This window comes from Chiloscyllium plagiosum, chromosome 2 (assembly GCF_004010195.1).
Source record: "Chiloscyllium plagiosum isolate BGI_BamShark_2017 chromosome 2, ASM401019v2, whole genome shotgun sequence".
In the NCBI taxonomy this organism is placed as follows: Eukaryota; Metazoa; Chordata; class Chondrichthyes; order Orectolobiformes; family Hemiscylliidae; genus Chiloscyllium; species Chiloscyllium plagiosum.
Genome location: NC_057711.1, coordinates 24,853,924 through 24,865,241, shown reverse-complemented (window position 1 = coordinate 24,865,241; position 11,318 = coordinate 24,853,924). Strand labels below are relative to the sequence as shown.

Genomic DNA, 11,318 nt, shown 5'->3' with positions numbered 1-11,318 from the left:
TGACATTGAGTTCCAGTGACAGCAAGTCAGCAATGAACTGAATATTGGCTTGGGAGTGGGTGCTGTTGTTGACCTATCTTAATCACATATCCAACATTAAATCCTTAATTACTCATAGCCAGTTCTGCTGTGCAGGACATGTCACTTGTCTGCCTGACACCAGACTTCCAAAGCAATTTCTCTATTTTGAACTCGGTTGCGAAAGGAGATTTCCAGCACGGTAGTGAAAACATTTTAGGGATGTCCTCCAAGCATCTCTGAAGAGATCAAACACCTCTCACCCACCCCATGGGAGTCCCTAATTTACAAGTTATCATAATGGAGAAGAATAATTCAGGAAGGAACTGAACACATTATGAGAGACCACTTTTTTGGACTATAAACTGAAAATTGAAAGTTGGCCTGCTATATGACTAAGCTGAAAATGTGTTGCTGGAAAAGCGCATTAGGTCAGGCAGCATCCAAGGAACAGGAGAATCGACGTTTCGGCTTATGCCCGAAACGTCGATTCTCCTGTTCCTTGGATGCTGCCTGACCTGCTGCGCTTTTCCAGCAACACATTTTCAGCTCTGATCTCCAGCATCTGCAGCCCTCACTTTCTCCTGCTATATGACTAAAACTACCAGGAGCAGTTTTGTAGCTTGAAGACTGATGGATTGTGTGATGCACAGGTTAGCTGCACAAGATTGTTAGACAGGGGAAGAAACGTCTGCAACACAAATTCCCAGCTCGGCGAACAGAACCACAAGATTGTTACTGTTTGGATCAGTGATGTGGAGACTTTGAGACAGAGTTGCATCAGGAATTTTTGTGTTAAAGAACAACTGCCTAACTGCAACCTTTGGATTAGTCAGGATACAGTTTGTTACAAGCCAGTGAGCACAGTGCATTCAGAGATATTCAGAAGCCAACAACCATCTTTCAGCATCTCTTCTTGTCAGTGAAAATGACAAAGCATGCAGACTCTGAAAGAGAGTTTGAATATAATAAGAAAAACTACTACATCCACCAAACAGCTATTGCATCAAAGACTGAGCTTCAGTCTTCAGACAACATTGTGCTAACATCACTACAAAAAAATCAAAAGAACTAAAATAAACAACTCATCCCACCCCATCTGGTTAGGAGTCCTGAACATCAAAATTTGCTTTTCTCTGTTTATAATTTTTCCCAAAATATTTGTGCCAAACTCTCTATTTTTGTCTATCTTATTTACAAATGAATGTGTTTGTGTCTGGGGATTTAAAGGTATATAGGTTAGGTTGAATAGTAATAATGAGGAATCCACTTTTATTTACCATTTGTTAAAGAATAAGTTTGTTCACAATAAACAGTTATTTTCTTGCTATAAACAAAATCTGGTGTGAATTACTTTTCTCCTGAATAGCAGTCAGTCAAGCAAATCAATAATCTTGGTGGTTGAATTGGGTATGACACATTTTTGATGGTTTGTGGAATAGTGGAACTCAGTCGTCAAAACATTCTTCCCAACTGAATCACGACAACATCAAGCGATCACTTGTCTGGAACAAACTGTGGAGACAACAGAGTGAATGTACAAACCTCCAAACACTTTGTGACAACTAATTTTTTTGGCAGAGCATGAGAGAATTATGAACTGCATGCTAATGTGGTGAGATACCAATGTATGGAATTAAGGTCGTCATCACTTATTAATGAGATTCAGAACTCGCATTGGAAAATTTAAAGGGAAATTTTTTTTTGAGAATCAGATTTTTTTATTCTCCCACATTTCCCCAGACATTTCAGCATTTCCCCGATCATTCAAGGGTTGGGAAAATTTCACCTCCCATCTACCCAACCCTTCAAATACCATCTGTCCCACATCTGACAGAATATGCAGATTCCCCATTGAACTTCAGATCCCAGTGAATTGGAATGGATGTCAGTCATACTTGACCCCAAGGAATTGCCTAAGACAAAGAAGAATATTTAACTGAATGTGACACTGAGGAAGCTTAGTAAAATTAAAGCCAATGGGGTTTGAGGGAAAGGTCTCTTGAATCTGTAGAAATTCCTGCTGGCTCATTGGAGTCTCATCATTTCAGCCCAGAATATGGTTGCTGGAGTTGCTCCGGACAACAACCTAAGCTGAAGAATTCCCATGAGAAAATAACTACCTCATAGAGTCATAGAGTCATAGAGTCATAGAGATGTACAGCACGGAAACAGACCCTTCAGTCCAACTCGTCCATGCCGACCCAAAGTACCCAACCCAATTTAGTCCCACCTGTCAGCACTTGGCCCATTTCCCTCCAAACCCTTCCTATTCAAAAACCCATCCAGATGCCTTTTAAATGTTGCAATTGTACCAGCCTCCACAAGTTCCTCTGGCAGCTCATTCCATACACGTACCACACTCTGACTGAAAAAGTCGCCCCTTAGGTCTCTTTTATATCTTTCCCCTCTCACCCTAAACCTATGCCCTCTAGTTCGGGACTCCCCCAACCCAGGGAAAAGACTTTGTCTCTTTATCCTATCCATGCCCCTCATGATTTTGTAAATTTCTATAACATCACCCCTCAGCCTCCGACACTCCAGAGAAAACAGCCCCAGCCTGGCCTATTTAACGTCTCCCTATAGCTCAAATCCTCCAACCCTGGCAACATCCTTGTAAATCTTTTCTGAACCCTTTCAAGTTTCACAACATCTTTCTGATAGGAAGGAGACCAAAATTGCATGCAGTATTCCAACAGTGGCCTAACCAATGTCCTATATAGCCACAACATGATTTCCCTACTCCTGTACTCAATACTCTGACCAATAAAGGAAAGCTTTCTTCACTATCAATAGACAATAGACAATAGGTGCAGGAGTAGGGCATTCTGCCCTTCGAGCCAGCACCACCATTCATTATGATCATGGCTGATCATCCTCAATCATATGCTATCTACCTGCAACTCTACTTTCAAGGAGCTATGAACCTGCATTCCAAGGTCTCTTAGTTCAGCAACATTCCCTAGGCCTTACCATTAAGTGTATGTTCTGCTAAGATATGCTTTCCCAAAATGCAGCACCTCACATTTATCTAAATTAAACTCCATCTGCCACTTCTCAGCCCATTGGCCCATCTGATCAGATCCCGATGTAATCTGAGGTAACCTTCTTCGCTATCCACTACACCTCCAATTTTGATGTCATCAGCAAACTTACTAACTGTACCTCTTATGCTCACATCCAAATCATTTATATAAATGATGAAAATCTTGACATTTTATGACACTGCCATCAATGAATTTCCCTCCATAAATATTCTAGGCATTACCACGAACCAGAAACTGAACTAGACCTATCACATAAATACTATAGCAACTAGAGGAAGTCAGAAGCTAGATATCTTGCAGTAAAAGACTTACCTTCTAGCTCTTCTTAGTAGTGTGACAAATTTATTCATTGGCAGTAAAGTATCCTGATTGCTTTAAAGTTTACATTTTCTCAATCTGTATCAATCTCTTGCATGACAGATTATCCACATAGAAATCCAAGGAAGGTCAACTTTAAATGTAAATACAAGTAGAGGCTGAGCAGTACCATTTTCCAGGAGAAAGTGAGGATTGCAGATGGTGGAGATCAGAGCTGAAAAATGTGTTGCTGGAAAAGCGCAGCAGGTCAGGCAGCATCCAAGGAGCAGGAGAATCGACGTTTTTGGCATAAGCCTGAAGAAGGGCTTTTCAGCCCAGTACCATTTTCTATTTGTATTTAGCATTTAATCAATATCAATGAACAATGAAGAATTTACTTCTAAGTATATAACAATGCACCTAAATCTGTAACTCACTTTGGATGTACAATGCTCTGAGGACTCTGTTCTCAATGGAAATTCTTCCAATGGCTGGCAGCTTCCATGTAAGTACTTCAGGACTGAAGTTGAATGTTTAGACAGGCCACTAACTAAAGCAAAACTGAATTATCTTCTAAAGTCTCGGTAAAATAGTTGAACTGTTCGATAATCTCATAAGGAAATGCACCAAAAATGTAAGTATACAACAAATCAGTAGTCACTAAACTCAATCTTCAGTCAATGCTGATGACTGACTTCAGTCAAGTCAGCAGTAGAATTGAACTGAATTGAATTAGTTTTATTGTCACATGTAATCAAATGAGTACAGTGAAAAGTTTACTAGTCGTGACTTACAGTGCCATGGATATTGGGTTTGGATAAGTCTCTAGGATCCTGATTGCTAACCAGAGTTCCTTCTTGGAAAGTTCATATCCATGTACATTGGGTAAGAACATGAGCTCAATGTACAAAAAAACCCTTCCGAGATTATAAAAGTTTTTTTTTGATAAAGCTATCTAGAACAAATGATCATTTTAGTGCAATCAAAACCATTTGGCAAACTATACTAAATGAAGGAATTATCATTTTCTTTAACTGTTTATGCCTAGCTAGATTAAATGGTGTTGCAAGACTTAAGAAATCTGGTGAAATGTATTCTTTTCACATAATTAATGATTGTCAGGTCAGCTGTGGGGATGAGGGTAATCATTAAAATTTACATTTAGAAACACTGCATTGCGAATCTTGATGTACAACAATGCTGTGCAGTATCTGGTTACTAACAGGATGATCAAAGGCAGTTTGAGATTCAGCATTATTTTAAATGTGGCATGATAATGACATAGTCTTTTAAAGGGCAATGCTTTAACATGAGATCAATGATAATCAACGCAACATGCTTCAGAATGCAGATGTCACTAAATATCTTCAAGAGGTGATGAATCAACATCATGTTGACATTAGCATTACACGACATTAAAATCATCCAGTCCAGACATTTTTACAGCTTAACGATGCCAAATCATTTACAATGTTAATACTACCCTGAAGATAGTTCACCTTTATATCCACAGACTGTTCTAGAATATTTAGTTCTCTTTTGGGTATACTACAAATCAATGACAACTGGCAGCTTGAATTATGTTACCTGCCTTATCAAGTCCACCAGCTGACTCACTCTTGACTAAACAGCAATCTTCATTTTCCAATTTTTTTTTTCATTTTAAAGGTTAAATGTTAAAAACAATTAAAGTTAATTTCACAAATGGAAAACAACTTACTCACTTCATGGTCCTCCCATGTGCTAGGTGATGTGTGACAAAGAACACATTATCTTAAATCACAGCAGGCTTTTTAAAAAGATCACTTCCTATAGGCTTCCTGTGAAGGAAGTAGCTTCCTTAAGGAAATGAATGAATGATTACTTAGCCATGCCTGAGTACATTCATATTTTTTATGGCAAGAATATTGATCATTAGGTAAAAATGTCAGCTGCTAGATGAAGTGTGTTTCATAGTAAGTACAACATGAAGTAATTAACCCTGTCCCTTAGAGCTCTGTTTTCTGATTGCTTGGCACAGCAGCCATTCAGGATGGTGAGGGTCAGAGGTTAAAACCGTGAAAATAAACAGCCTGGGCCCATTTTCCCCTCGCATTTGGGCACAAGTGCCACTTGATTGTCAGAAAGTGATCTTATCCAAAATGAAAAGTCAAAGTGATCAGTTTAGTTCCTGACAAAATTTGCCCTCTTCTTTTTGCACCACATGCTATCTTACACAGCACTGAATTTTCTTGAGGGAGAAGACAACGGTAATAGGATCAAACAGGCTGAATTAAATAAATGAAAAAAAATGTACTAATTCTAGATTACTATATAAATACAAAGCACCAATAAAACAGGGATTGACCTAGAATGAGGTTCCCTCATCAGAACAATGTTATGCACACATCTTCAATAAGATGATGGTAATAAGTGCAAATTACTTTGCAAAACTATTTTGCAAAGATAAGGATCCTGCACATATTGACTCTCATGGACAAGGAGAATGTAGCCACAATCAAGGCCATTCTGCATCATTTTGTGATTATTTGAATGTTGCTGTAAGCCACAGTCATACGTGAAGTGAAAATGTCAGAGTTGCTCCTGGACACAACTTGAATATAGAACAGAGAACAGTACAGGCCCTTTGACCCTTGATGTTGTGTCAACTTTTATCCTACTCTAAGATCAAACTAACCTACATACCCTTCATTTTACTATCATCCATGTGCCTATCCAAGAGTCGCTTAAATGTCCCTACTGCATCTGATTCTACTATCACCGCTGGCAGTCCATTCCATACACTCACCACTATCTGCTTAAAGAAAATTGGGTGAACATTTTCTTTAAATTTCTGAAAGCAATCAAGAGAGAAAAGCAGGACCCTTAGTAGAGTTTCTTTTCATGCTGCATAGTACAAATACATATTTTCCTTAACACAAATATAGGCAGAATGTATTCTTGTCTAACAGTATATAATTATTAAAGGAAATTTAATTGAAAATTATTGCACAGGACAAATTCTGAATTTTTTAATATTTCCACTTGCAAGCACACGTGGCATGAATAAAGCATTTATCCTTGTTATTATTTCAGATCAAATCACGTATGTGGCTTAAATTCTAGGGGATTTTCTGAAAACATTCCTGTGTGACCACTATAGCAACAGAAGCAAAACACATTCATAGGTTTCCTGCAGCTGCCAAAACCATCAATTACATTGGCTACTTCCTTTGAAAATACTTGGCACTTGCTCCTTGAAACATTGAGAAGTCCAAATACTAAAGCAGAATAGGTTCTGTCAGTCCCGGCTCAACTTGAACTTAGCAAAGGGAGTTTTTTTTTAAACAATTCTGCGTATTTGAGCCAAGAGCTCCACTCATTTTGTTAAAACAAAATTTGATGGTTTGCCAGAGTAAAATATCTTTACCATTAGTAATAGAGAATTGTATTTATCCAGGGTCAGCATGTTGGAATAAAAGCTTGGAGCTCTTTACACTGCTCCATGGCAAGCTTAATTCCCTGCAGAGCTAGTTCCTGGTCTCAACCATGAGCAGTTGCTGAATTGAGGTTGAATATTTCTCTGCACAGAATATCAGAACACCCAAGCTGTGCTCACCCATCTTCAACTAGCTGACTATAAAGTAGAGTTGGCAGTATTCTGAGGGTTAATCCTCTATGGCAATTCTAAAAGTTATACATCAGAACTTTCATGAATATTAAACAAATTAAGGAACTCTTATTCAACTGCAAATTTCAGCTGAGCAGAAGAATACATAGTTTATAAACTGGACTTGATCTACAATTATATTTTGCATATCACTTTAGGCATTAAATGTAGTTTCACATCATTCTTTCTATAACTGTTTTGCAATTCCAGTTTACTCATGCTACAAATTTTAGTGTTCCCGCAAAGCTGGTTTAGTTCTTCATTATATTAAATTTGTGAGGGGTCAATTAGATGTGTAGGTTTGAACTGATTCCAAAGTTAAGCAGTATGCAATTCTCTCCTTGGCAGAGTCTCAGTTCTATTTAGATTCATAGAGTTATACTGCACAGAAACAGAATTTCAGTCCAACTTGTCCGTGCTGATCAGATATCCTAAACTGATCTAGACTCATTTGCCAGAATTTGGCTCATATCCCTCTAAACCCTTCCTATACATATACCCATTCAGATGCTTTTTATATGGTGCAATTTTACCAGCCTCCACCACTTCCTCCGGCACCTCATTGCACATAGGCACAATCCTCAGTATGACCAAATCCTCAGGTCCCTTTTAAATCTTTCCCTTCTGTTCTGAAACCTTTGTTCTAGCATCGGGTCATAAGCATCACTGATTCCAGAATCAGGCTTCAACTGTATTACAACTATCGTACACCGAAACCCACTTAGTGACACTACAGCTCTAAGCATGCAACTTCAATTGCACCATCTAAATATAACAATGCTGTTCAAACAACAAGTCAAAGAAGTGCACAACAGCACAAAAGATGGTTGCATACGGTAGCCATTTGCTTTTTGATTTGCTGAAGATTGTTTTGTAAATTATAAAATAAACACAACAATTGAACAGAATCAACTTCTAGTCACTAATTCCCTTTCATGTACCTACTGTTTCACAATAAAGGAGTTTCAATTGGTGACAGATCAGTTCCAGGATCTGTAATTCTATACTGAAGTATCAAATGTAAAGTAGACGCTGTGTGAAACTTCTTCACAAAACAAATTCATGAATAATGGGCAAAAAGGGCTGCAATCTGCAACCTTCAGAAAGATTCATTAGTTCTTGGAATGACAGAAATTGAAGCCTTTGTTAATACAGAATTAACGTAAAATCCTTAAAATCCACAGAGCACTGACATGCTGCCATGGCAACAGATTCCATCTTGCTATTACTTGCTGCTTTTCTGTAAAAACCAGCATATCCACAATCAATTCTGACGTTTTGGCTAATGTAGGACTGTAATTATTTTAGAAGATTCCAATTTGTATCTCACTAGCAAGTCAAAATACAGGTTAGATATTAATCAGATTCATATTTGTTATCACTCATCTATGCCACCGAGTAACAATAGTATTGTGACAAACCTGGCTGCTCCTACCCCAAAGCAGAAAAATAGCCCACAAACCTGAAGTCAGATAGCCCCGTGATGCAGAAGAAATAAAAGCGGGTGGGAAATGTTTGTGCAAGCGATAGTCCTTTTCGCTGCGGGACCTAATGCGGTCTGAGGCCCGGTCTGAAAAATCTGAGCTAGGCCAAGCCCGCCGTAAGGTTGTACTCCTTGTTTTCTTCATTTGGAGGCTACATGCATCTAATCCTTTAGCAATGTGAATCAGGCTCCATAGCTCTTGCTGTGCTCTATTTGATTAGAAATAAGCCAACGTGCTGTAAGGATTAGCAAATATTCTGGTACTGCCTCCTCCACATCGCAAACTGCAGGCTTGCTCCTATACCTTGACTGATCCAATTTTACACACATCCCACAATGCATTACACTTCATTTAAAATCGCCACTGCTTATAGTTTCCAGCTTCACATAAGAAAAAAAGGCACATAATGTGGCTTCTCAGCCAAAGAACAGGCAGCGATTTTCAGCGTGAAAAGCCTTGGGATCTCAGACAATAGCTCAATTCAGCATAGGAGTACTTGGCTAACTGTGAGCCAGAAAACAAAAGGCCCAAACAAATTAGGAACCCAGCCTTGGGTTTTGACCCAAGCAGTACACCCAGGAACTGTAGGATGCAACTTCAATCCCCACTGTCACAAGATTAGAATAATGCTTTGATGACAGCGAAAGTGGTCTTCTGCCGACAACAAAATCCAATCAGTGGAAAAGGATGAGCAGAATACATAAATCAGAAACCAATCTCCAGTTCAAAAGCCCTGCAGCTGCATTCACACAGAGAGGTTGTGCACGTATGTCTGTCCGCAGCTGAGGATTAGAGTTCCTGCAGGTATCTGTGAAGCAATCTATTTCTGAGAGATACGCAACTAATGACGACCCAACGTCATCGCTGTATTTTCTTTCACTCCCCGCAGAAATTTCTCAGAGCCTGGTTTCCACTTCAGCGTGGATAAGAAAAGCTGGACTACAAGTGGTTCCAAATGTTTAGCTTTCAAATTTTGTTAAGCGTAGAGTCGAGTCTGCTGTGTTGCTCTGGCTGCTGTACTGATGAATGGCTCCCTGCTTCTGAATACAGTGAACAGCTATTGAACGGCAGGAAACGAGTCAGCCACCCAGTCCCATGCTAATCAAGGAGCTGTCTTATGTCAGACGCACTGATTCCGTCAAGCTTCGCAGTTTTAATGTACAACCCTCAGGCCCACTGCTAACCTGGCCAGATTCCAAGAACTATAATCAGAATTAGTGTATTTACATCTAAAACTGCATATCTTAGGGTGGCCCAAAGTGCATCTTAAACAGAGCCTTTTGATGCTAAAGTACTGCTGGTAGTGTGCCTTTCTAATTAACATTTATTTGTTAAAAAAAGTCTGCCAAGGCAGGTCAGCTCATGCAACAGATGTAATAGACTCCTGACACTAGAAAGTTATTAAATGCATCTGTAATAGCAGTCGAAACAGAAACAATAACTACACACTGGCTGTTAACAACTGACACAACTACCCTCAAGTTTGCAATATCCACAAGCTCAGTTTCGGATCAGCTGTTTTCTGGCATGTAAAATCATTCTGTGCTATAAAAGAGTGGAACACAAGGGGAAAGCTGCAACAGATGCAACTCTATACTTTGCACTGCACTGTATAGCAAATCTCTTGTGAAAAATTAATCAATCATAGTTAGCCCATCTACTATAAAGTGAGAAATAGCTTGACACATTGATTATAATTAAGTGCTTTCCCACAAATTTATGAGACACAAAGTGAAAGAAATCAAACAAAGACTGACCAATAGAAACTGCCCTGGGAACAGTGATGCCTCCTACCACTGAGTACAAAAATAAGCAATGGGAAAGCGAAGAGATTTCAAATTTATTAGATGCACCTTCTTGAGAAAGAGAAAGAGAAATTGAAAGGGTATGGGGGCTGGTGATAAGAAGATTTAATGTTTCTGTTGAAATTTACTCTAAGGAACAGGATGGGGAATTTTTTCCCAAAAAGGGTGTGCTGGCAAGATTCCATTTGGGCTGAGAGACTATCATACATTAAACTGTGAATGTAATGTTTACAAAAAAGTTGTATTTATTTTAAATTTCAGGACAAGTATTTTCATTCACAGCTTTCTGGTGGAATGCTTGAAACAACAAACCTTCCAACTCACCAACTGTCCTTTAATTTTATGGGTGGATATTTAATTGCAAACAGCCACAAAATCACAGCTACCTCCTGGTTACAGAGAAAAAAATAAAGCCCTTGACCTCTTCCACATTAACTGCACCAACAGAATTCATCACAAAATTGAATTTTCTTTGTTGAAAAGATGGCAGGAAACAAGGCTCTCCCATTAAAATGTGGATCTTGTTGTGGAAGTTTGGCACATCTCAATTCATGCTTTAAGAAAGAACGCAGATTCCATTTTCCAAGTTTTTGTTTGGAAACTCACTAACAAAAAATTACCACTTCATGATGGGGAGGGCATTGGGTGAGGGATGGCTGCATGAACCGAAGACAATTAAAACAGACTTGGCATAAAATTCACACAGGATTTCAATGATGTCAAGGAAACTACCAAAGATAGTACTCAATTGCCAAGCCAAGACAGTTACACTAAACTGGGCCCCAGGGGCTGTAAGTGCTTTCTGTAAAGTGAGAAAAGGGTGGTGCATCTCTTCAGCTTGAAATGATCTGCACCAGCCTCCATTACTAATTTTGGCAGGGTTCTTTGTAATCAATATGCTTTCTTATGACAGCACTGTGCAATGCTGGAATTGACTACTTTCACAGAAAGATGAACCATTCTCTGAATGTTGATTTGAGTATTCCTAAAAATGTTTGAAATTGCATCTGCACACATG

At 38.9% G+C, this 11,318-nt stretch overlaps 1 protein-coding gene across 3 annotated transcripts in view; it reads right to left on the bottom strand.

The window, feature by feature from the left end:
- The window catches only part of LOC122557644 (storkhead-box protein 2-like), a 323,710-nt gene that overhangs the window by 133,795 nt on the left and 178,597 nt on the right, over positions 1–11,318 (bottom strand). The window contains exon 1 of one of the 3 annotated variants that reach the window (XM_043705449.1): positions 8,474–9,720. The exons of the other annotated variants lie outside the window; for them this stretch is intronic. Within the exon in view, the coding sequence (XP_043561384.1) occupies positions 8,474–8,639 (166 nt within the window). The 5' untranslated portion in view covers positions 8,640–9,720. Of the gene's footprint in view, positions 1–8,473; positions 9,721–11,318 lie in introns of those variants that run through there. 3 annotated transcript variants of the gene reach the window in all.